The sequence below is a fragment of the Cololabis saira genome, unplaced genomic scaffold (genome assembly GCF_033807715.1).
Source record: "Cololabis saira isolate AMF1-May2022 unplaced genomic scaffold, fColSai1.1 scf112, whole genome shotgun sequence".
Lineage (NCBI taxonomy): Eukaryota > Metazoa > Chordata > Actinopteri > Beloniformes > Belonidae > Cololabis > Cololabis saira.
Window position 1 is genome coordinate 46,535 of NW_026906276.1, and position 22,505 is coordinate 69,039.

General features: G+C 45.6%; 2 protein-coding genes across 2 annotated transcripts; both read left to right on the top strand.

Moving 5' to 3' along the window:
• The first annotated feature begins 351 nt into the window (after window positions 1-351).
• Window positions 352-4,998, top strand: LOC133438624 (stonustoxin subunit alpha-like). The gene is made up of 4 exons (XM_061717400.1): window positions 352-555; window positions 4,180-4,226; window positions 4,330-4,636; window positions 4,947-4,998. Exons 1-4 carry the CDS (start codon window positions 404-406, stop codon window positions 4,996-4,998), a joined length of 558 nt encoding a protein of 185 aa, XP_061573384.1. The 5' UTR covers window positions 352-403.
• A 6,213-nt stretch (window positions 4,999-11,211) lies between these two features.
• LOC133438625 (uncharacterized) lies at window positions 11,212-21,702 on the top strand. Its single transcript, XM_061717401.1, has 5 exons — window positions 11,212-11,415; window positions 15,102-15,148; window positions 15,252-15,554; window positions 15,870-15,924; window positions 21,477-21,702. Exons 1-5 carry the CDS (start codon window positions 11,264-11,266, stop codon window positions 21,700-21,702), a joined length of 783 nt encoding a protein of 260 aa, XP_061573385.1. The 5' UTR covers window positions 11,212-11,263.
• The last annotated feature ends 803 nt before the right edge of the window (window positions 21,703-22,505 follow it).

Below are 22,505 nucleotides of genomic sequence, written 5' to 3' on the forward strand. Positions count from 1 at the left end.
AAACCTGCCAGTGGAACAAGACTTTTTTGCTTGTAATGAGAACATTTATCTTGTTCCACTGGCAGATGTTCCTACTTGTTTCAAGTGAAAATCCACGTGAAACAGGTGAAAATTGTCCAATCAGTTACTTTCCTGGCTAACCAACACTTACCACGCAGCTACCTAACACTAACACTTTAAACAAGACTCATCACTGGAAAAAACAACAATTTCCTCCCGTTTCAAAGTAGATTTTCACTGGAAATAGGTAGGAAAAATCTGCCAGTGGAACAAGATTTATCTTGTTCCCTTGGCAGATTTTTCCTACTTGTTTCAAGTGAGAATCCACTTGAAACAAGTGGCAATTGTCAAATAAGTCGTTTTTCTGGTAGTGAGTCTTGTTTAAAGGGTTTCTGGACTAAAAATGAGACATTTTAAGCTAGAAATCAGACTACTGGTAAAGATGTTTTGCAGTGGGTGTGAATGGATTAATTCATTTATTTGTGCAGGGAGGCCGGAGCAGCTGAAGAAATCCACGCCCACGATTCGCCGTCATCCCTCCTTCAGGACCGTCAGGTGGGGGGCCGGCCGGGGACGTCGTCAGCGTCAGCAGCAGGACGACCAGAGGGGGAGGGGGGTGGAGGCCGCCGAAGGTTCACCTGTGGGAACATAGAATAATTCATGTTTTCACCACGAGAGGAAGACAGAGATCATATTTACATGATAACTACAGGTTAACTAACACTTACTAGCGGTCTACGGCTGGTTTATTGATCTGCGTCTTCACAGTTCACCACGTGGTCATCGTCGTCTTCATCACCACCATCTTCATCTCCGTTCACCTGTGGAAATATACAATGTTGGTGTTACATTCACAGCCTGTTTGAATAAATACATTGAAAGTACTGTGTGTGTGTCCGTGTCTATGTGTGTGTGTGTGTGTCTATGTGTGTGTGTGTCTATGTGTGTGAGTGAGAATGTGTGTGTGTCTGTGTGTGTGTGTGTGTGTCTCTGTGTGTGAGTGAGAATGTGTGTGTATGTGTGTGAGTGAGAATGTGTGTGTGTCTATGTGTGTGAGTGAGAATGTGTGTGTGTGTCTCTCTCTGTGTGTGTCTGTGTGTGAGTGAGAATGTGTGTGTGTGTCTATGTGTGTGTATGTGTGTGTGTGTGTGTGTGTCTATGTGTGTGAGTGAGAATGTGTGTGTGTGTGTGTGTCTATGTGTGTGAGTGAGAATGTGTGTGTGTGTGTGTGTGTCTATGTGTGTGTGTGAGAGTGAAAATGTGTGTGTGTGTGAGAATGTGTCTGTGTGTGTGTGTGTGTGAGAATGTGTCTGTGTGTGTGTGAGAATGTGTCTGTGTGTGTGTGTGAGAATGTGTCTGTGTGTGAGAATGTGTCTGTGTCTGAGAATGTGTCTGTGTCTGAGAATGTGTCTGTGTCTGTGTGTGTGTGTGTGTGTGTGTGTGTGTGTGTGTGGGTCGACGTCTCGCCGCTCTAGAAAGGTCGGAATTCAACAATACAGAGCTCAGGAGCTGCTCCGCGTCACCAGCAACCGATACAACTCGGTTTAAAACACCATTTTCATCCTTACCTGGAGGATGGGAGGAGATGAAGACGTCCACCTGACGGGGAGGCTGCAGCGTGTGAAAGATGGACGCCAGCACGAAGGGGCGTGACAAACTCTCGGCGGGAACAGGAAGGGGCGAGGGAAAGAATGTCACCGTCCCTCGGCCAAAACAACGGCACAATGACATTTATCAGTCACACAAATGCAAAGATAATTTGACAAAAATGACAAAGGGCCCCCTTTAATTTCGGTTCAAAGTAACTAAGAGGCATGCAGGTTTAAGCATGTTTTAAGCATGTTTTAAGCAGGTTTAAGCATGTTTTAAGCATGTTTTAAGCATGTTTTAAGCAATTAGCAGCTAAGTGGCTAAGCCCCGAGCTAAGCAGCTAAGAAGCTAAGCAGCATGGCAACACGGGCCACACAGCATTAGAGCCTTTTCCGAGGCCGTCTAGCCGACGAGCACGGACATAATCTAATAATACATGCCTTTATAAGAGGCTAAAGAGCGTTTTCACTCACCCACGTGCAGCCCGGATCTTTCACCCGGAGCAGGTGCGGCCCCAGGCTCCCCACCATGCCGAGCATCCCGTCGGTCGACGTCCCGCCGCTCTAGAAAGGTCGGAATTCAACAATACAGAGCTCAGGAGCTGCTCCGCGTCACCAGCAACCGATACAACTCGGTTTAAAACACCATTTTCATCCTTACCTGGAGGATGGGAGGAGATGAAGACGTCGACCTGACGGGGAGGCTGCAACGTGTGAAAGATGGACGCCAGCACGAAGGGGCGTGACAAACTCTCGGCGGGAACAGGAAGTGGCGTGACAAACTCTCGGCGGGAACAGGAAGGGGCGAGGGAAAGAATGTCGCCGTCCCTCGGCCAAAACAACGGCACAATGACATTTATCAGTCACACAAATGCAAAGATAATTTGACAAAAATGACAAAGGGCCCCCTTTAATTTCGGTTCAAAGTAACTAAGAGGCATGCAGGTTTAAGCAGGTTTAAGCATGTTTTAAGCAGGTTTAAGCATGTTTTAAGCATGTTTTAAGCATGTTTTAAGCATGTTTTAAGCATGTTTTAAGCATGTTTTAAGCAGGTTTAAGCATGTTTTAAGCAGGTTTAAGCATGTTTTAAGCAATTAGCAGCTAAGTGGCTAAGCCCGGAGCTAAGCAGCTAAGCAGCATGGCAACACGGGCCACACAGCATTAGAGCCTTTTCCGAGGCCGTCTAGCCGACGAGCACGGACATAATCTAATAATACATGCCTTTATAAGAGGCTAAAGAGCGTTCTCACTCACCCACGTGCAGCTCGGATCCTTCCCCCGGAGCAGGTGCGGCCCCAGGCTCCCCACCATGCCGAGCATCCCGTCGGTCGACGTCCCGCCGCTCTAGAAAGGTCGGAATTCAACAATACAGAGCTCAGGAGCTGCTCCGCGTCACCAGCAACCGATACAACTCGGTTTAAAACACCATTTTCATCCTTACCTGGAGGATCGGAGGAGATGAGGCGTCCACCTGACGGGGAGGCTGCAACGTGTGAAAGATGGACGCCAGCAGGAAGGGGCGTGACAAACTCTCGGCGGGAACAGGAAGTGGCGTGACAAACTCTCGGCGGGAACAGGAAGGGGCGTGGCGGCGCCAACAGGAAGGGGCGAGGGAAAGAATGTCGCCGTGCCGTGGCAGGAACACAGAACTGCACCCCCCCCTCGGCCAATTCAATTCAACCATTGACAATTCATGATCAGTTACCATTGTGTCTGCCTTAAAAGTATAACTGTGTAACTATTTTCTTAACATTTAGAATTTAAAATAAAAAAATATAAAAACGAACTTCCCAGATTTTTTTACAAAATATTATTTGTACGCACATCTGAACTTATAAAAAATCAGGCCCACCCAAATTTTTGCAGGCCCACCCATTAGCTACATTCTGGCTCCGCCACTGCTTATAGGTCCCCAAATCATACAAGTTTCATATTGTGTCATGTCTTCTAATCCAATTACTCAAATTATTCCAGGAATCGTTTCAGCCCTGGTCTCGTTTTGGACAACGAAAATGAAGACACATTTTAGCAGAGCTTTTATTTTGTAGTCTACATTTTAGTCCGGTTTTTATTCCTGTACAATATTACATTGTATATTTAATTATCGTTATCGTCACATGACCACAATACGGGAGAGTATCAGGGCTAGACAGGAGAAAAATAGAAATAATATTTTAGAGGAGGAAGATTTTCTTTTCATTATGCACTTTGAGGAAAAAGTGGAAATGTAGAGAAAAATGTTGAAATGTCAAAATGAATGTCGAAGTACAATTTCGAGAAAAAAGTTGAAATTTCGAGAAAGAAGTGTAAATGTTGAGAAAAAGCTGTGACATCTCTGCTTCCTCTGAGAGAGACTGAGCCGGTCTGTTTATGTAATCATTGCTCAGGGGTTTATGTTTATGTTCATGTTCATGTTCTGGATCTCTGAAAAGCGTCTAGAGACAAACATCTGTTGTATTAGACGCTATAGAAATAAAGTTGAATTGAATTGAATTGAATTGAATTGAATTGAATTGAATTGAATTGAATTGAATTGAATTGAATTGAATTGAATTGAATTGAATTGAATTGACCCTCCTCCTCCTTCCAGGGTGGAGCCTGCTGGACAACGATGGCTGACACCAGGTCTGAGGAAGTGTAAGTGTGTTTTTATTCAACCGTCTTCACTCCTTCATGAGTCCATCAGTGATCAATAACTGATCAATAATAACTGCAGCTGCTTGTTTGTTCTCTCCATCAGATTCCTGTCGACTCACCGTCGACACAAACACAGTCCACAACAAGATCAAACTGTCTGATGACAACAGGAAGATGATGTTGGTGGGGGAGGATCAGTCGTATCCTGATCATCCACACAGGTTTGATCTCTGTGATCAGCTGCTGTGTAGAGAAGTTCTGACGGGTCGCTGTCACTGGGAGGTCCAGTGGAGCGGACGTGTTTCTGTATCAGTGAGTTACAGAAGAATCAGCAGGAAAGGAGGCTCTGATGACTGTAGGTTTGGAGGAAACGATCATTCCTGGAGTCTGGACTGTTCTCCAGGTGGTCGGTACCGGCTCCTTCACAATAAAAGAGGAACATCTTCCTCCTCCCCCCCTCCTCCCGTCAGGAGGGGGGGAGGGGGGGGGGTGGTGTTTAGAGGCCCCGGGAGTGCCCAGCGGGCACTCCCGGGGCCTCTAAACACCACCCCCCCCCCCTCCTCCCGTCGGGGGGGGAGGGTGGCTGGGCCTCTAAACAGGTGTCTAGAGGCCCCAGCGGGCACTCCCCGGGGCCTCTAGACACCACCCCCCCACCCCCCACCATCCCCCCCCCTGACAGAGACTGAGCCGGTCTGACCCCCGTCCTCCTCCTCCTGTCAGGGTGGTGGAGCCTGATGCTGCTGCTGCTGCTGGACCATCCAGACAGGTCTGATCTCTGGGAGCAGCTGCTGTGTGGAGAAGTTCTGACGGGTCGCTGCTACTGGGAGGTCCAGTGGAGCGGAGAGGTTTATGTATCAGTCATCATATGTATCAGATCATTCCTGGAGGCTGGACTGTTCTCCAGGTGGTCGGTACCGGCTCCTTCACAATAAAAGAGGAACATCCACCACCTCCTCATCTCCATGTCCAGACTCTGGCAGAGCAGCAGTTTACGTGGACGTTCCTGCTGGAACTCTGTCCTTCTATGAATGATGATGATGATGATGATGATGATGATGATGATGATGATGATGATGATGATGATGATGATGATGATGATGATGATGATGATGAAGATGATGAAGATGATGATGATGATGATGATGATGATTCTAGTAAATGGGAAAAATTGTCCCCGGTCCCCCCCGGGGACCGGGATCCTTTATGACTGTCCTTACATAATTCTTGCACACGTATACTTTTAGCATGAATCCTACGCACTCTTTTATAAACGAGGCCCCGTCTGCAGAGGAAAAGATAATCAGGACCGGCTTTGTCCCATCAGAGAAACTGCAGACATTATCCAGATCCCTCCGGATCCTTTCTGAGCCCAACCACGGACCCCCCACCCCACATGTTTCTGCTTATTCTCTTTATTATAAGTCTGAGTTACCAAAGATTTGAATGATTTTTTTTTAGATAAGTGAATCATAAACATGAATTTCATCTGATTTTAATTCATATCCAACAAGACACAGTGGCAATCTTCATTTAGCCTTCTGTCCAACATCTGGTCATCAATTTAATATAACATTTAGATCCAAAACTCTGGAATGACTTGAATGAGTCGCTGAAGTCGACATTATCTTTTACCTCCTTCAGAAAGTTATTAAAGACATCTTATTCTGTCTTAACCTTCAATGGGCCCGATTTACTAAAGGTTTGCGTGTGTTAAAACGTGTGCAAACTTGACAGCACCCGCAAACCAAAGTGCCAGCTGATCTACAAACATCGTGCAAAGACGACTGCGTCTCTGAAATGAGCAAAATTGCACACGCTGTTCATTTAGTACTTTTGCCCTGATGAATAATCAATATGGTACGATCACCGTTTGTTTAGTTTTTTTTGGTTCGGTTGGTTTGGTTTAGTGTTTTTATTTGATATTCTTCACCTGTAAATACTATTATTTACTGGAATGTTGACGTTTGATCATAAATGAGATTTTCACCTCATTATTCTTGTTTTATTCTTGATTCCGACTCTGTCTCGGGGCGGTTTAGAAATGTAAATTCCTCATTCACTGGACCCACAACTTTCACACGCTCATCCATTTTCACTTCTCGGCTACTATTATTACCTGAACTAATTAAAACAAAATCTAAGTACAATTCGATTATGACACTTGATTCCAAATGTAGTTTTTCCAACAAATTGTAGTATTTTCTCCTAAAACGTGGTTTAGCGGTTAATAAAGCATCCAGTTATCAAATGTTCATAAACAGACATAACTGTGCTGGCGTCTGATTCATAAACGTCACCATTTCATCTGGAATAACCAGAGTGTTAAATATCAGGGTTCAGGTCTCCCCCGGGACCGGGGGACCGCTGGAAAAACCACTGAAAGAACCATGAAAGCCTCAAACTCACCGGACCGGAGTAACCGGAGAAGGAACCTGAGGAACATTTTTTAAAGCTATCTGTTTAATTTATTTATCTATCTATCTCTTATAATGTTTTTTTTATTACTTTTTTTTATTGTTGTGGACTGATTATTTTTTAGCCTTAATCCTTGAACTTTGACCTTGTTGTACATTGGATACATTCTATGTTGTACGTCAGGGGGCATTGGTCTCCCAGTTTTTATCTTTTTGGTCTTGCTTGTTTTTCAATCAGAATGTCAAAGCACCTTGTATTTTCATGTACCCGGATGAGAGGTGCTATATGAATCAAATGTGATTGATGATTGAAGTTCAGCTTCATCACTTCTTCTCTGAAACCAAAGGTTTCAGTGTGATCATAAATGAGATTTTCTTTGATCTCATTAATTGTAGTACTTTTTTTCGGCCACTAGATGGAGCCAAAACGCGGCCCAAAAAATCCGGTGCAGTACTGTTTTCGGCCGCCAGAGGTCTCCACTGTGCGGGCCAAAAATGGGCTATGGTACCAGGACCGTGGACTTTTTTTTCGGCCAGCTGGCTTTAATAATGCTCAGCACGTAGATAGTGGGGGGGCTTAATCGTGGGAGGTCAAGGATTAACGGAGAGCGAGGTTCCCGAGCCGGCTCTGGGAGGGCTTTTTTTCCTCGATCCAAACCCGCGAGGGTTTTTGGATGGGGGTTCTGGGGGTCGGAGCCGGCTGGTGGACGGGGGGGGGGGGTTTGACAGCTGGGTGTCGTGGGGTGTCGGATCAGTCGGATCCCGGCGGGGGAACGGGCATTTTGACCGGGTTTGATCGGTTTGATGCGCCGTTGACGCGGCGGAGCGCATCTGGTTTGACAGCTGGGGGATCCGGCTTAGATCAGCAGGTTCCCAGCGGTCAAAGCAGCTGGATCCTCTGGGGTCCGTCCCAGGTCGGACCCCCGTGGGATCACGGGCATTTTGACCGGGTTTGATCGGTTTGATGCGCCGTTGACGCGGCGGAGCGCATCTGGTTTGACAGCTGGGGGATCCGGCTTAGATCAGCAGGTTCCCAGCGGTCAAAGCAGCTGGATCCTCTGGGGTCCGTCCCAGGTCGGACCCCCGTGGGATCACGGGCATTTTGACCGGGTTTGATCGGTTTGATGCGCCGTTGACGCGGCGGAGCGCATCTGGTTTGACAGCTGGGGGATCCGGCTTAGATCAGCAGGTTCCCAGCGGTCAAAGCAGCTGGATCCTCTGGGGTCCGTCCCAGGTCGGACCCCCGTGGGATCACGGGCATTTTGACCGGGTTTGATCGGTTTGATGCGCCGTTGACGCGGCGGAGCGCATCTGGTTTGACAGCTGGGGGATCCGGCTTAGATCAGCAGGTTCCCAGCGGTCAAAGCAGCTGGATCCTCTGGGGTCCGTCCCAGGTCGGACCCCCGTGGGATCACGGGCATTTTGACCGGGTTTGATCGGTTTGATCCCCGGGAAGCGACAGGATGCGCACAGGATGCGCATGCACGGAGGACGCGCCTGGCGCCCGCACGTGCGGTTGCGGGGTCCGAATCCCGCTTTCCCCGCTGCAGATCGGGCTGAAATTCCGGTGGTCGGTCCCCGGGAGCCCCTGCCACCAGTTACTCCGGTCGGAACCGGTCCGATTGCCCGGTTAAAGCCGCCGTGCCGTGATGCGCGACGCTCCAGCCGACTTCCGGGTTCCCAAAGCGCAATTCTGCAGGTGGAGGAGAGACGAGCTGGTCCCGGACAGTAAAGACCCAGTGTTCTGCTTTGTCTTCAATAAACATGCCAAAACGGCTAAAGATGATCCACATCTTCCTCCGTGCATGTGTTTCACGGAGCGGGATGCTCCTGCTGCTGCTGTTACCATGCTGTTACCATGCTGTTACCATGCTGTTACCATGCTGTTACCATGCTGTTACCATGCTGTTACCATGCTGTTACCATGGTAACTGGTATAACACTGTGGTTGCTGGCGTCTGATTTATAAACATCATCATTTCATCTGGAATTACCAGAGTGTGAAATATCAGAAATTAATCTTGTTATCCTTCTTACACACGGGGAGGTTTTAACAACATTTATTCCAATAACGGCCAAAGAACACGGCTGCTGCGGCTGTGACGTCACCAGGTCCGTCTGTATGTACAATTACTATTATATACTGTTCTTATAGGTCCCCAAATCACACAAGTTTCATATTGTACACTTTTACTAAGGATCTTATATCTGGTTTGACTGTCTTATGTCTAATTACAAGTTTCAGATAAAAGAGACAAAAACTTTATAAAATGTACACACACACGTATTTGTACAGTTCACAAACGTGAACAGTCATGTTGTGTTTGTTCAGTATACGTCATGTGCTTGAAGAAAGGAGGAGGAAATGACCTTTTTTTTTATCATCTTTTATTGTTACAACTTTCACAGGACTTGAAGAAAAACGACAAACTGGTTCATTACTCTCGTATTTTCACCTTACACTCCCTGTATTTGTGACAATTGTGACGTTTAACAAGTTGTGAGCTTGCACTTTATCAAGTGTCATGCTGTTACACTTGTACCACTCACCGTGTTGTTGTCAAAACTGAACATCTTACCGGGAATATATTGGTCTTAAGTTAAAATGTCTCGTTTTTAGTCAGGAAAAATCTCATGACACTTAAAACAAGTGGTTACTGGACAGAAACAACCATTTTCGCCCGTTTCACGTATTTTCCCAAGATAAAACGTACAAATCTACTCCAAACAGTTAAAAATGCTCAAATCAGTTATTTTCCTGCCAACGAGGCCTGTTTGCAGGTGTCATGAGATTTGACTCAAAATGAGACATATTAACTAGAAATAAGAGAAATATACTAGTTGGTGTTACTTAACCACTAGTTAGGCGGGTTTTCCTACTAATTTCAAGTCAAAATCCACTTGAAACAGGTGGAAATTGTGTCAAATAAGTCATTTTCCTGGTAATGAGTCTTGTTTAAAGTGTTAGCTGCTAGTTAGTCGCTAAGTAGCGGCTAACAAGCACCAACTAGCAGCTAACACTTTAAACAAGACTCATTACTGGAAAAAAACTACAATTTTCACCCGTTTCAAAGTAGATTTCCACTTGAAACAAGTAGAAAAATCAGGTTTTCCTACTAATTTCAAGTTTAAATCCACTTGAAACGGGTGGAAATTGTGTCAAATAAGTTATTTTCCTGGTAGTTATTCCTGGTAATTACTGGAAAAAACTACAATTTTCACCTGTTTCAAAGTAAATTTCCACTTAAAATTAGTAGGACAATCTGCATGTGGAACAAGATAAATCTTGTTCCACATGCAGATTGTCCTACTAATTTTAAGTGAGAATCCACTTAACATAAGTAGTAACCTAAACAACACTTACCTTGCAGCTACCTAACACTAAGACCTGAAACAAGAGTCATCACTGGAAAAAACTAAAATTTTCAACTGTTTCAAAGTAGATTTCCACTTGAAACGAGTAGAAAAATCAGGTTTTCCCACTAATTTCAAGTTAAAATCCACTTGAAACGGGTGGAAATTGTGTCAAATAAGTTATTTTCCTGGTAATGAGTCTTGTTAAAAGTGTTAGCTGCTAGTTGGTGCTTGTTAGTCACTAAGTAGCGGCTAACTAGCTGCTAGTTAGTCGCTAAGTAGCGGCTAACCAGCAGCTAGTTAGCCGCTAACCACTAGAGGCTAACACTTGAAACAAGACTCTTTACTGGAAAAAACTACAATTTTCACCTGTTTCAAAGTAGATTTCCACTTGAAACAAGTAGAAAAATCAGGTTTTCCTACTAATTTCAAGTTAAAATCCACTTGAAACGGGTGGAAATTGTGTCAAATAAGTTATTTTCCTGGTAACGAGTCTTGTTTAAAGTGTTAGCTGCTAGTTGGTGCTTGTTAGTCGCTAAGTAGCGGCTAACTAGCTTCTAGTTAGTCACTAAGTAGCGGCTAACTAGCTTCTAGTTAGTCACTAAGTAGCGGCTAACTAGCTTCTAGTTAGTCGCTAAGTAGCGGCTAACCAGCAGCTAGTTAGCCGCTAAGTAGCGGCTAACCACTAGAGGCCAACACTTGAAACAAGACTCATTACTTGAAAAAAATTACAATTTTCACCTGTTTCAAAGTTAATTTCCACTTCAAATAAGTAGGACAATCTGCATGTGGAACAAGATAAATCTTGTTCCACATGCAGATTGTCCTACTCATTTGAAGTGAGAATCCACTTAATACAAGTAGAAAAACCTGCCAGTGGAACAAGACTTTTTTGCTTGTAATGAGAACATTTATCTTGTTCCACTGGCAGATGTTCCTACTTGTTTCAAGTGAAAATCCACGTGAAACAGGTGAAAATTGTCCAATCAGTTACTTTCCTGGCTAACCAACACTTACCACGCAGCTACCTAACACTAACACTTTAAACAAGACTCATCACTGGAAAAAACAACAATTTCCTCCCGTTTCAAAGTAGATTTTCACTGGAAATAGGTAGGAAAAATCTGCCAGTGGAACAAGATTTATCTTGTTCCCTTGGCAGATTTTTCCTACTTGTTTCAAGTGAGAATCCACTTGAAACAAGTGGCAATTGTCAAATAAGTCGTTTTTCTGGTAGTGAGTCTTGTTTAAAGGGTTTCTGGACTAAAAATGAGACATTTTAAGCTAGAAATCAGACTACTGGTAAAGATGTTTTGCAGTGGGTGTGAATGGATTAATTCATTTATTTGTGCAGGGAGGCCGGAGCAGCTGAAGAAATCCACGCCCACGATTCGCCGTCATCCCTCCTTCAGGACCGTCAGGTGGGGGGCCGGCCGGGGACGTCGTCAGCGTCAGCAGCAGGACGACCAGAGGGGGAGGGGGGTGGAGGCCGCCGAAGGTTCACCTGTGGGAACATAGAATAATTCATGTTTTCACCACGAGAGGAAGACAGAGATCATATTTACATGATAACTACAGGTTAACTAACACTTACTAGCGGTCTACGGCTGGTTTATTGATCTGCGTCTTCACAGTTCACCACGTGGTCATCGTCGTCTTCATCACCACCATCTTCATCTCCGTTCACCTGTGGAAATATACAATGTTGGTGTTACATTCACAGCCTGTTTGAATAAATACATTGAAAGTACTGTGTGTGTGTCCGTGTCTATGTGTGTGTGTGTGTGTCTATGTGTGTGTGTGTCTATGTGTGTGAGTGAGAATGTGTGTGTGTCTGTGTGTGTGTGTGTGTGTCTCTGTGTGTGAGTGAGAATGTGTGTGTATGTGTGTGAGTGAGAATGTGTGTGTGTCTATGTGTGTGAGTGAGAATGTGTGTGTGTGTCTCTCTCTGTGTGTGTCTGTGTGTGAGTGAGAATGTGTGTGTGTGTCTATGTGTGTGTATGTGTGTGTGTGTGTGTGTGTCTATGTGTGTGAGTGAGAATGTGTGTGTGTGTGTGTGTCTATGTGTGTGAGTGAGAATGTGTGTGTGTGTGTGTGTGTCTATGTGTGTGTGTGAGAGTGAAAATGTGTGTGTGTGTGAGAATGTGTCTGTGTGTGTGTGTGTGTGAGAATGTGTCTGTGTGTGTGTGAGAATGTGTCTGTGTGTGTGTGTGAGAATGTGTCTGTGTGTGAGAATGTGTCTGTGTCTGAGAATGTGTCTGTGTCTGAGAATGTGTCTGTGTCTGTGTGTGTGTGTGTGTGTGTGTGTGTGTGTGTGTGGGTCGACGTCTCGCCGCTCTAGAAAGGTCGGAATTCAACAATACAGAGCTCAGGAGCTGCTCCGCGTCACCAGCAACCGATACAACTCGGTTTAAAACACCATTTTCATCCTTACCTGGAGGATGGGAGGAGATGAAGACGTCCACCTGACGGGGAGGCTGCAGCGTGTGAAAGATGGACGCCAGCACGAAGGGGCGTGACAAACTCTCGGCGGGAACAGGAAGTGGCGTGACAAACTCTCGGCGGGAACAGGAAGGGGCGAGGGAAAGAATGTCACCGTCCCTCGGCCAAAACAACGGCACAATGACATTTATCAGTCACACAAATGCAAAGATAATTTGACAAAAATGACAAAGGGCCCCCTTTAATTTCGGTTCAAAGTAACTAAGAGGCATGCAGGTTTAAGCATGTTTTAAGCATGTTTTAAGCAGGTTTAAGCATGTTTTAAGCATGTTTTAAGCATGTTTTAAGCAATTAGCAGCTAAGTGGCTAAGCCCCGAGCTAAGCAGCTAAGAAGCTAAGCAGCATGGCAACACGGGCCACACAGCATTAGAGCCTTTTCCGAGGCCGTCTAGCCGACGAGCACGGACATAATCTAATAATACATGCCTTTATAAGAGGCTAAAGAGCGTTTTCACTCACCCACGTGCAGCCCGGATCTTTCACCCGGAGCAGGTGCGGCCCCAGGCTCCCCACCATGCCGAGCATCCCGTCGGTCGACGTCCCGCCGCTCTAGAAAGGTCGGAATTCAACAATACAGAGCTCAGGAGCTGCTCCGCGTCACCAGCAACCGATACAACTCGGTTTAAAACACCATTTTCATCCTTACCTGGAGGATGGGAGGAGATGAAGACGTCGACCTGACGGGGAGGCTGCAACGTGTGAAAGATGGACGCCAGCACGAAGGGGCGTGACAAACTCTCGGCGGGAACAGGAAGTGGCGTGACAAACTCTCGGCGGGAACAGGAAGGGGCGAGGGAAAGAATGTCGCCGTCCCTCGGCCAAAACAACGGCACAATGACATTTATCAGTCACACAAATGCAAAGATAATTTGACAAAAATGACAAAGGGCCCCCTTTAATTTCGGTTCAAAGTAACTAAGAGGCATGCAGGTTTAAGCAGGTTTAAGCATGTTTTAAGCAGGTTTAAGCATGTTTTAAGCATGTTTTAAGCATGTTTTAAGCATGTTTTAAGCATGTTTTAAGCATGTTTTAAGCAGGTTTAAGCATGTTTTAAGCAGGTTTAAGCATGTTTTAAGCAATTAGCAGCTAAGTGGCTAAGCCCGGAGCTAAGCAGCTAAGCAGCATGGCAACACGGGCCACACAGCATTAGAGCCTTTTCCGAGGCCGTCTAGCCGACGAGCACGGACATAATCTAATAATACATGCCTTTATAAGAGGCTAAAGAGCGTTCTCACTCACCCACGTGCAGCTCGGATCCTTCCCCCGGAGCAGGTGCGGCCCCAGGCTCCCCACCATGCCGAGCATCCCGTCGGTCGACGTCCCGCCGCTCTAGAAAGGTCGGAATTCAACAATACAGAGCTCAGGAGCTGCTCCGCGTCACCAGCAACCGATACAACTCGGTTTAAAACACCATTTTCATCCTTACCTGGAGGATCGGAGGAGATGAGGCGTCCACCTGACGGGGAGGCTGCAACGTGTGAAAGATGGACGCCAGCAGGAAGGGGCGTGACAAACTCTCGGCGGGAACAGGAAGTGGCGTGACAAACTCTCGGCGGGAACAGGAAGGGGCGTGGCGGCGCCAACAGGAAGGGGCGAGGGAAAGAATGTCGCCGTGCCGTGGCAGGAACACAGAACTGCACCCCCCCCTCGGCCAATTCAATTCAACCATTGACAATTCATGATCAGTTACCATTGTGTCTGCCTTAAAAGTATAACTGTGTAACTATTTTCTTAACATTTAGAATTTAAAATAAAAAAATATAAAAACGAACTTCCCAGATTTTTTTACAAAATATTATTTGTACGCACATCTGAACTTATAAAAAATCAGGCCCACCCAAATTTTTGCAGGCCCACCCATTAGCTACATTCTGGCTCCGCCACTGCTTATAGGTCCCCAAATCATACAAGTTTCATATTGTGTCATGTCTTCTAATCCAATTACTCAAATTATTCCAGGAATCGTTTCAGCCCTGGTCTCGTTTTGGACAACGAAAATGAAGACACATTTTAGCAGAGCTTTTATTTTGTAGTCTACATTTTAGTCCGGTTTTTATTCCTGTACAATATTACATTGTATATTTAATTATCGTTATCGTCACATGACCACAATACGGGAGAGTATCAGGGCTAGACAGGAGAAAAATAGAAATAATATTTTAGAGGAGGAAGATTTTCTTTTCATTATGCACTTTGAGGAAAAAGTGGAAATGTAGAGAAAAATGTTGAAATGTCAAAATGAATGTCGAAGTACAATTTCGAGAAAAAAGTTGAAATTTCGAGAAAGAAGTGTAAATGTTGAGAAAAAGCTGTGACATCTCTGCTTCCTCTGAGAGAGACTGAGCCGGTCTGTTTATGTAATCATTGCTCAGGGGTTTATGTTTATGTTCATGTTCATGTTCTGGATCTCTGAAAAGCGTCTAGAGACAAACATCTGTTGTATTAGACGCTATAGAAATAAAGTTGAATTGAATTGAATTGAATTGAATTGAATTGAATTGAATTGAATTGAATTGAATTGAATTGAATTGAATTGAATTGAATTGAATTGAATTGAATTGAATTGAATTGAATTGAATTGAATTGACCCTCCTCCTCCTTCCAGGGTGGAGCCTGCTGGACAACGATGGCTGACACCAGGTCTGAGGAAGTGTAAGTGTGTTTTTATTCAACCGTCTTCACTCCTTCATGAGTCCATCAGTGATCAATAACTGATCAATAATAACTGCAGCTGCTTGTTTGTTCTCTCCATCAGATTCCTGTCGACTCACCGTCGACACAAACACAGTCCACAACAAGATCAAACTGTCTGATGACAACAGGAAGATGATGTTGGTGGGGGAGGATCAGTCGTATCCTGATCATCCACACAGGTTTGATCTCTGTGATCAGCTGCTGTGTAGAGAAGTTCTGACGGGTCGCTGTCACTGGGAGGTCCAGTGGAGCGGACGTGTTTCTGTATCAGTGAGTTACAGAAGAATCAGCAGGAAAGGAGGCTCTGATGACTGTAGGTTTGGAGGAAACGATCATTCCTGGAGTCTGGACTGTTCTCCAGGTGGTCGGTACCGGCTCCTTCACAATAAAAGAGGAACATCTTCCCCCTCCCCCCCTCCTCCCGTCAGGAGGGGGGGAGGGGGGGGGGTGGTGTTTAGAGGCCCCGGGAGTGCCCAGCGGGCACTCCCGGGGCCTCTAGACACCACCCCCCCCCCCTCCTCCCGTCGGGGGGGGAGGGTGGCTGGGCCTCTAAACAGGTGTCTAGAGGCCCCAGCGGGCACTCCCCGGGGCCTCTAGACACCACCCCCCCCACCCCCCCCCCCCCCCCCCCCTGACAGAGACTGAGCCGGTCTGACCCCCGTCCTCCTCCTCCTGTCAGGGTGGTGGAGCCTGATGCTGCTGCTGCTGCTGCTGCTGCTGGACCATCCAGACAGGTCTGATCTCTGGGAGCAGCTGCTGTGTGGAGAAGTTCTGACGGGTCGCTGCTACTGGGAGGTCCAGTGGAGCGGAGAGGTTTATGTATCAGTCATCATATGTATCAGATCATTCCTGGAGGCTGGACTGTTCTCCAGGTGGTCGGTACCGGCTCCTTCACAATAAAAGAGGAACATCCACCACCTCCTCATCTCCATGTCCAGACTCTGGCAGAGCAGCAGTTTACGTGGACGTTCCTGCTGGAACTCTGTCCTTCTATGAATGATGATGATGATGATGATGATGATGATGATGATGATGATGATGATGATGATGATGATGATGATGATGATGATGATGATGATGATGATGATGAAGATGATGAAGATGATGATGATGATGATGATGATGATTCTAGTAAATGGGAAAAATTGTCCCCGGTCCCCCCCGGGGACCGGGATCCTTTATGACTGTCCTTACATAATTCTTGCACACGTATACTTTTAGCATGAATCCTACGCACTCTTTTATAAATGAGGCCCCGTCTGCAGAGGAAAAGATAATCAGGACCGGCTTTGTCCCATCAGAGAAACTGCAGACATTATCCAGATCCCTCCGGATCCTTTCTGAGCCCAACCACGGACCCCCCACCCCACATGTTTCTGCTTATTCTCTTTATTATAAGTCTGAGTTACCAAAGATTTGAATGATTTCTTTTTAGATAAGTGAATCATAAACATGAATTTCATCTGATTTTAATTCATATCCAACAAGACACAGTGGCAATCTTCATTTAGCCTTCTGTCCAACATCTGGTCATCAATTTAATATAACATTTAGATCCAAAACTCTGGAATGACTTGAATGAGTCGCTGAAGTCGACATTATCTTTTACCTCCTTCAGAAAGTTATTAAAGACATCTTATTCTGTCTTAACCTTCAATGGGCCCGATTTACTAAAGGTTTGCGTGTGTTAAAACGTGTGCAAACTTGACAGCACCCGCAAACCAAAGTGCCAGCTGATCTACAAACATCGTGCAAAGACGACTGCGTCTCTGAAATGAGCAAAATTGCACACGCTGTTCATTTAGTACTTTTGCCCTGATGAATAATCAATATGGTACGATCACCGTTTGTTTAGTTTTTTTGGTTCGGTTGGTTTGGTTTAGTGTTTTTTTATTTGATATTCTTCACCTGTAAATACTATTATTTACTGGAATGTTGACGTTTGATCATAAATGAGATTTTCACCTCATTATTCTTGTTTTATTCTTGATTCTGACTCTGTCTCGGGGCGGTTTAGAAATGTAAATTCCTCATTCACTGGACCCACAACTTTCACACGCTCATCCATTTTCACTTCTCGGCTACTATTATTACCTGAACTAATTAAAACAAAATCTAAGTACAATTCGATTATGACACTTGATTCCAAATGTAGTTTTTCCAACAAATTGTAGTATTTTCTCCTAAAACGTGGTTTAGCGGTTAATAAAGCATCCAGTTATCAAATGTTCATAAACAGACATAACTGTGCTGGCGTCTGATTCATAAACGTCACCATTTCATCTGGAATAACCAGAGTGTTAAATATCAGGGTTCAGGTCTCCCCCGGGACCGGGGACCGCTGGAAAAACCACTGAAAGAACCACAAAAGCCTCAAACTCACCGGACCGGAGTAACCGGAGAAGGAACCGGAGGAACATTTTTTAAAGCTATCTGTTTTATTTATTTATCTATCTATCTCTTATAATGTTTTTTTATTATTTTTTTTTATTGTTGTGGACTGATTATTTTTTAGCCTTAATCCTTGAACTTTGACCTTTTTATACATTGGATACATTCTATGTTGTATGTCAGGGTGCATTGGTCTCCCAGCTTTTATCTTTTTGGTCTTGCTTGTTTTTCAATCAAAATGTCAAAGCACCTCGTGTTTTCATGTACCCGGATGAGAGGTGCTATATGAATCAAATGTGATTGATGATTGAAGTTCAGCTTCATCACTTCTTCTCTCAGTGTGATCATAAATGAGATTTTCTTTGATCTCATTATTTGTAGTACTTTTTTTCGGCCACCAGAGGGAGCCAAAACGCGGCCCAGAAAATCCGGTGCAGTACTGTTTTCGGCCGCCAGAGGTCTCCACTGTGCGGGCCAAAAATGGGCTATGGTACCAGGACCGTGGACTTTTTTTTCGGCCAGCTGGCTTTAACAATGCTCAGCACGTAAATAGTGGGGGGGCTTAATCGTGGGAGGTCAAGGATTAACGGAGAGCGAGGTTCCCGAGCCGGCTCTGGGAGGGCTTTTTTTCCTCGATCCAAACCCGCGAGGGTTTTTGGATGGGGGTTCTGGGGGTCGGAGCCGGCTGGTGGACGGGGGGGGGGGGGGGTTTGACAGCTGGGTGTCGTGGGGTGTCGGATCAGTCGGATCCCGGCGGGGGAACGGGCATTTTGACCGGGTTTGATCGGTTTGATGCGCCGTTGACGCGGCGGAGCGCATCTGGTTTGACAGCTGGGGGATCCGGCTTAGATCAGCAGGTTCCCGGCGGTCAAAGCAGCTGGATCCTCTGGGGTCCGTCCCAGGTCGGACCCCCGTGGGATCACGGGCATTTTGACCGGGTTTGATCGGTTTGATCCCCGGGAAGCGACAGGATGCGCACAGGATGCGCCACGGAGGACGCGCCTGGCGCCCGCACGTGCGGTTGCGGGGTCCGAATCCCGCTTTCCCCGCTGCAGATCGGGCTGAAATTCCGGTGGTCGGTCCCCGGGAGCCCCTGCCACCAGTTACTCCGGTCGGAACCGGTCCGATTGCCCGGTTAAAGCCGCCGTGCCGTGATGCGCGACGCTCCAGCCGACTTCCGGGTTCCCAAAGCGCAATTCTGCAGGTGGAGGAGAGACGAGCTGGTCCCGGACAGTAAAGACCCAGTGTTCTGCTTTGTCTTCAATAAACATGCCAAAACGGCTAAAGATGATCCACATCTTCCTCCGTGCATGTGTTTCACGGAGCGGGATGCTCCTGCTGCTGCTGTTACCATGCTGTTACCATGCTGTTACCATGCTGTTACCATGGTAACTGGTATAACACTGTGGTTGCTGGCGTCTGATTTATAAACATCATCATTTCATCTGGAATTACCAGAGTGTGAAATATCAGAAATGGATCTTGTTATCCTTCTTACACACGGGGAGGTTTTAACAACATTTATTCCAATAACGGCCAAAGAACACGGCTGCTGCGGCTGTGACGTCACCAGGTCCGTCTGTATGTACAATTACTATTATATACTGTTCTTATAGGTCCCCAAATCACACAAGTTTCATATTGTACACTTTTACTAAGGATCTTATATCTGGTTTGACTGTCTTATGTCTAATTACAAGTTTCAGATAAAAGAGACAAAAACTTTATAAAATGTACACACACACGTATTTGTACAGTTCACAAACGTGAACAGTCATGTTGTGTTTGTTCAGTATACGTCATGTGCTTGAAGAAAGGAGGAGGAAATGACCTTTTTTTTATCATCTTTTATTGTTACAACTTTCACAGGACTTGAAGAAAAACGACAAACTGGTTCATTACTCTCGTATTTTCACCTTACACTCGTTTAACAAGTTGTGAGCTTGCACTTTATCAAGTGTCATGCTGTTACACTTGTACCACTCACCGTGTTGTTGTCAAAACTGAACATCTTACCGGGAATATATTGGTCTTAAGTTAAAATGTCTCGTTTTTAGTCAGGAAAAATCTCATGACACTTAAAACAAGTGGTTACTGGACAGAAACAACCATTTTCGCCCGTTTCACGTATTTTCCCAAGATAAAACGTACAAATCTACTCCAAACAGTTAAAAATGCTCAAATCAGTTATTTTCCTGCCAACGAGGCCTGTTTGCAGGTGTGATGAGATTTGACTCAAAATCAGAATCAGAATCAGAATCAGAATCAGCTTTATTGGCCAGGTTCGAACATTGTCCAACAAGGAATTTGATTCGGTTATTTCGCTCTTTGGTAGTAAAAAAAAAATAAAAAATAAAAAATAAACAATAAACAAATAAACAATAAACAAATGTGGTATTACTATATACATATAAACATTTTAACATTTTAAGGTGCAGCAGTTTGAGGTAGTGATAAAAGAAGGATAGTTCTGAATAAAAATAAGAATAAGTATAAGAATAAAGTATAAGTATAACCTATATACAATTTTAACAGACAAATTATACAAAAAATACAAAAAATTATACAAAAGGAAGTACAAAAGTGAGAGGTGCAGCAGAGTGAGGCAGACATGATTATTAACGATTTTATTGCACGTGTTTGGTTACTCTGAGACTTATTATTTGTGGGAGTTCATCAGAGCAACCGCTTGCGGGAAGAAACTGTCTTTGTGTCTGGAGGTTTTGGCGTACAGTGCTCTGTAGCGCCGTCCAGAGGGGAGGAGTTGGAACAGGCGGTGTCCCGGGTGTGAGGGGTCTGCAGAGATTCGACCTGCCCGTTTCCTGGTCCTGGACCGGTACAGGTCGTCGATAGATGGGAGGTTAGTCCCAACTATCCTCTCTGCAGTCCTGATGGTCCGTTGCAGTCTGTGCCTGTCCAGTTTGGTGGCTGATCCAAACCAGACAGTGATGGAGGAGCAGAGAACAGACTGGATTATTGCAGTGTAAAATGTGATCAGCAGCTGCTGTGGCAGGTTGAACTTCCTGAGCTGCCGCAGGAAGTACAACCTCTGCTGCGCCTTCTTCCTGATGGAGTTGATGTGGGTGGACCACTTCAGGTCCCGGGAGATGGTGGACCCCAGGAACTTGAAGGAGTCTGTGGAGGAGACGGTGCTGTTGAGGATGGTGAGGGGGAGGAGTGGCAGTGGGTTTTTCCTGAAGTCCACTGTCAACTCCACAGTCTTGAGCGGGTTCAGTTCCAGGTGGTTCCGACCGCACCAGTGGACCAGCTGATCCACCTCCCGTCTGTACGCGGACTCGTCACCTTCCCGGATCAGGCCGATGACGGTGGTGTCGTCCGCGTACTTCAGGAGCTTCACAGACGAGTCCCCTGAGGTGCAGTCGTTAGTGTATAGGGAGAAGAGCAGTGGTGAGAGGACGCACCCCTGGGGGGCGCCAGTGCTGATGGTACGGGTGCTGGATGTGATGCTCCCCAGCCTCACCTGCTGCCTCCTGTCACTCAGGAAGCTGGTAATCCACTGACAGGTGGGGGCAGGCACGGTGAGCTGGGTGAGCTTCTGGTGGAGGATTGCGGGAGCGATCGTGTTGAACGCAGAGCTGAAGTCCACAAACAGGATCCTTGCATAAGTCCCTGAGGTGTCGAGATGACGCAGGATGTAATGCAGTCCTATGTTGACTGCGTCATCCACCGACCTGTTTGCCCGGTAGGCAAACTGCAGGGGGTCGAGCAGGGAGCCTGTGGTGTCTTTCAGGTGGCTCAACACCAGTCGCTCAAAGGTCTTCATGACCACAGACGTCAGGGCGACGGGTCTGTAGTCATTTAGACCTGTGATGGTGGGTTTCTTGGGGACTGGGATGATGGTGGAGCGTTTGAAGCATGAGGGCACCTCACACAGCTCCAGGGACCGGTTAAAGATCCGTGTGAAGGTGGGAGCCAGCTGCTCGGCGCAGGCTCTCAGGCAGGAGGGCGACACGCCGTCCGGGCCTGGAGCCTTCCTGATCTTCTGCCTTTTGAACAGCCGGCACACGTCTTCCACTGAGATCTTCAGTGCAGGAAGACGTGTGCCGGCTGTTCAAAAGGCAGAAGATCAGGAAGGCTCCAGGCAAAATGAGACATATTAACTAGAAATAAGAGCAATATACTAGTTGGTGTTACTTAACCACTAGTTAGGCGGGTTTTCCTACTAATTTCAAGTCAAAATCCACTTGAAACAGGTGGAAATTGTGTCAAATAAGTCATTTTCCTGGTAATGAGTCTTGTTTAAAGTGTTAGCTGCTAGTTAGTCGCTAAGTAGCGGCTAACAAGCACCAACTAGCAGCTAACACTTTAAACAAGACTCATTACTGGAAAAAAACTACAATTTTCACCCGTTTCAAAGTAGATTTCCACTTGAAACAAGTAGAAAAATCAGGTTTTCCTACTAATTTCAAGTTAAAATCCACTTGAAACGGGTGGAAATTGTGTCAAATAAGTTATTTTCCTGGTAGTTATTCCTGGTAATTACTGGAAAAAACTACAATTTTCACCTGTTTCAAAGTAAATTTCCACTTAAAATTAGTAGGACAATCTGCATGTGGAACAAGATAAATCTTGTTCCACATGCAGATTGTCCTACTAATTTTAAGTGAGAATCCACTTAACATAAGTAGTAACCTAAACAACACTTACCTTGCAGCTACCTAACACTAAGACCTGAAACAAGAGTCATCACTGGAAAAAACTAAAATTTTCAACTGTTTCAAAGTAGATTTCCACTTGAAACGAGTAGAAAAATCAGGTTTTCCCACTAATTTCAAGTTAAAATCCACTTGAAACGGGTGGAAATTGTGTCAAATAAGTTATTTTCCTGGTAATGAGTCTTGTTAAAAGTGTTAGCTGCTAGTTGGTGCTTGTTAGTCACTAAGTAGCGGCTAACTAGCTGCTA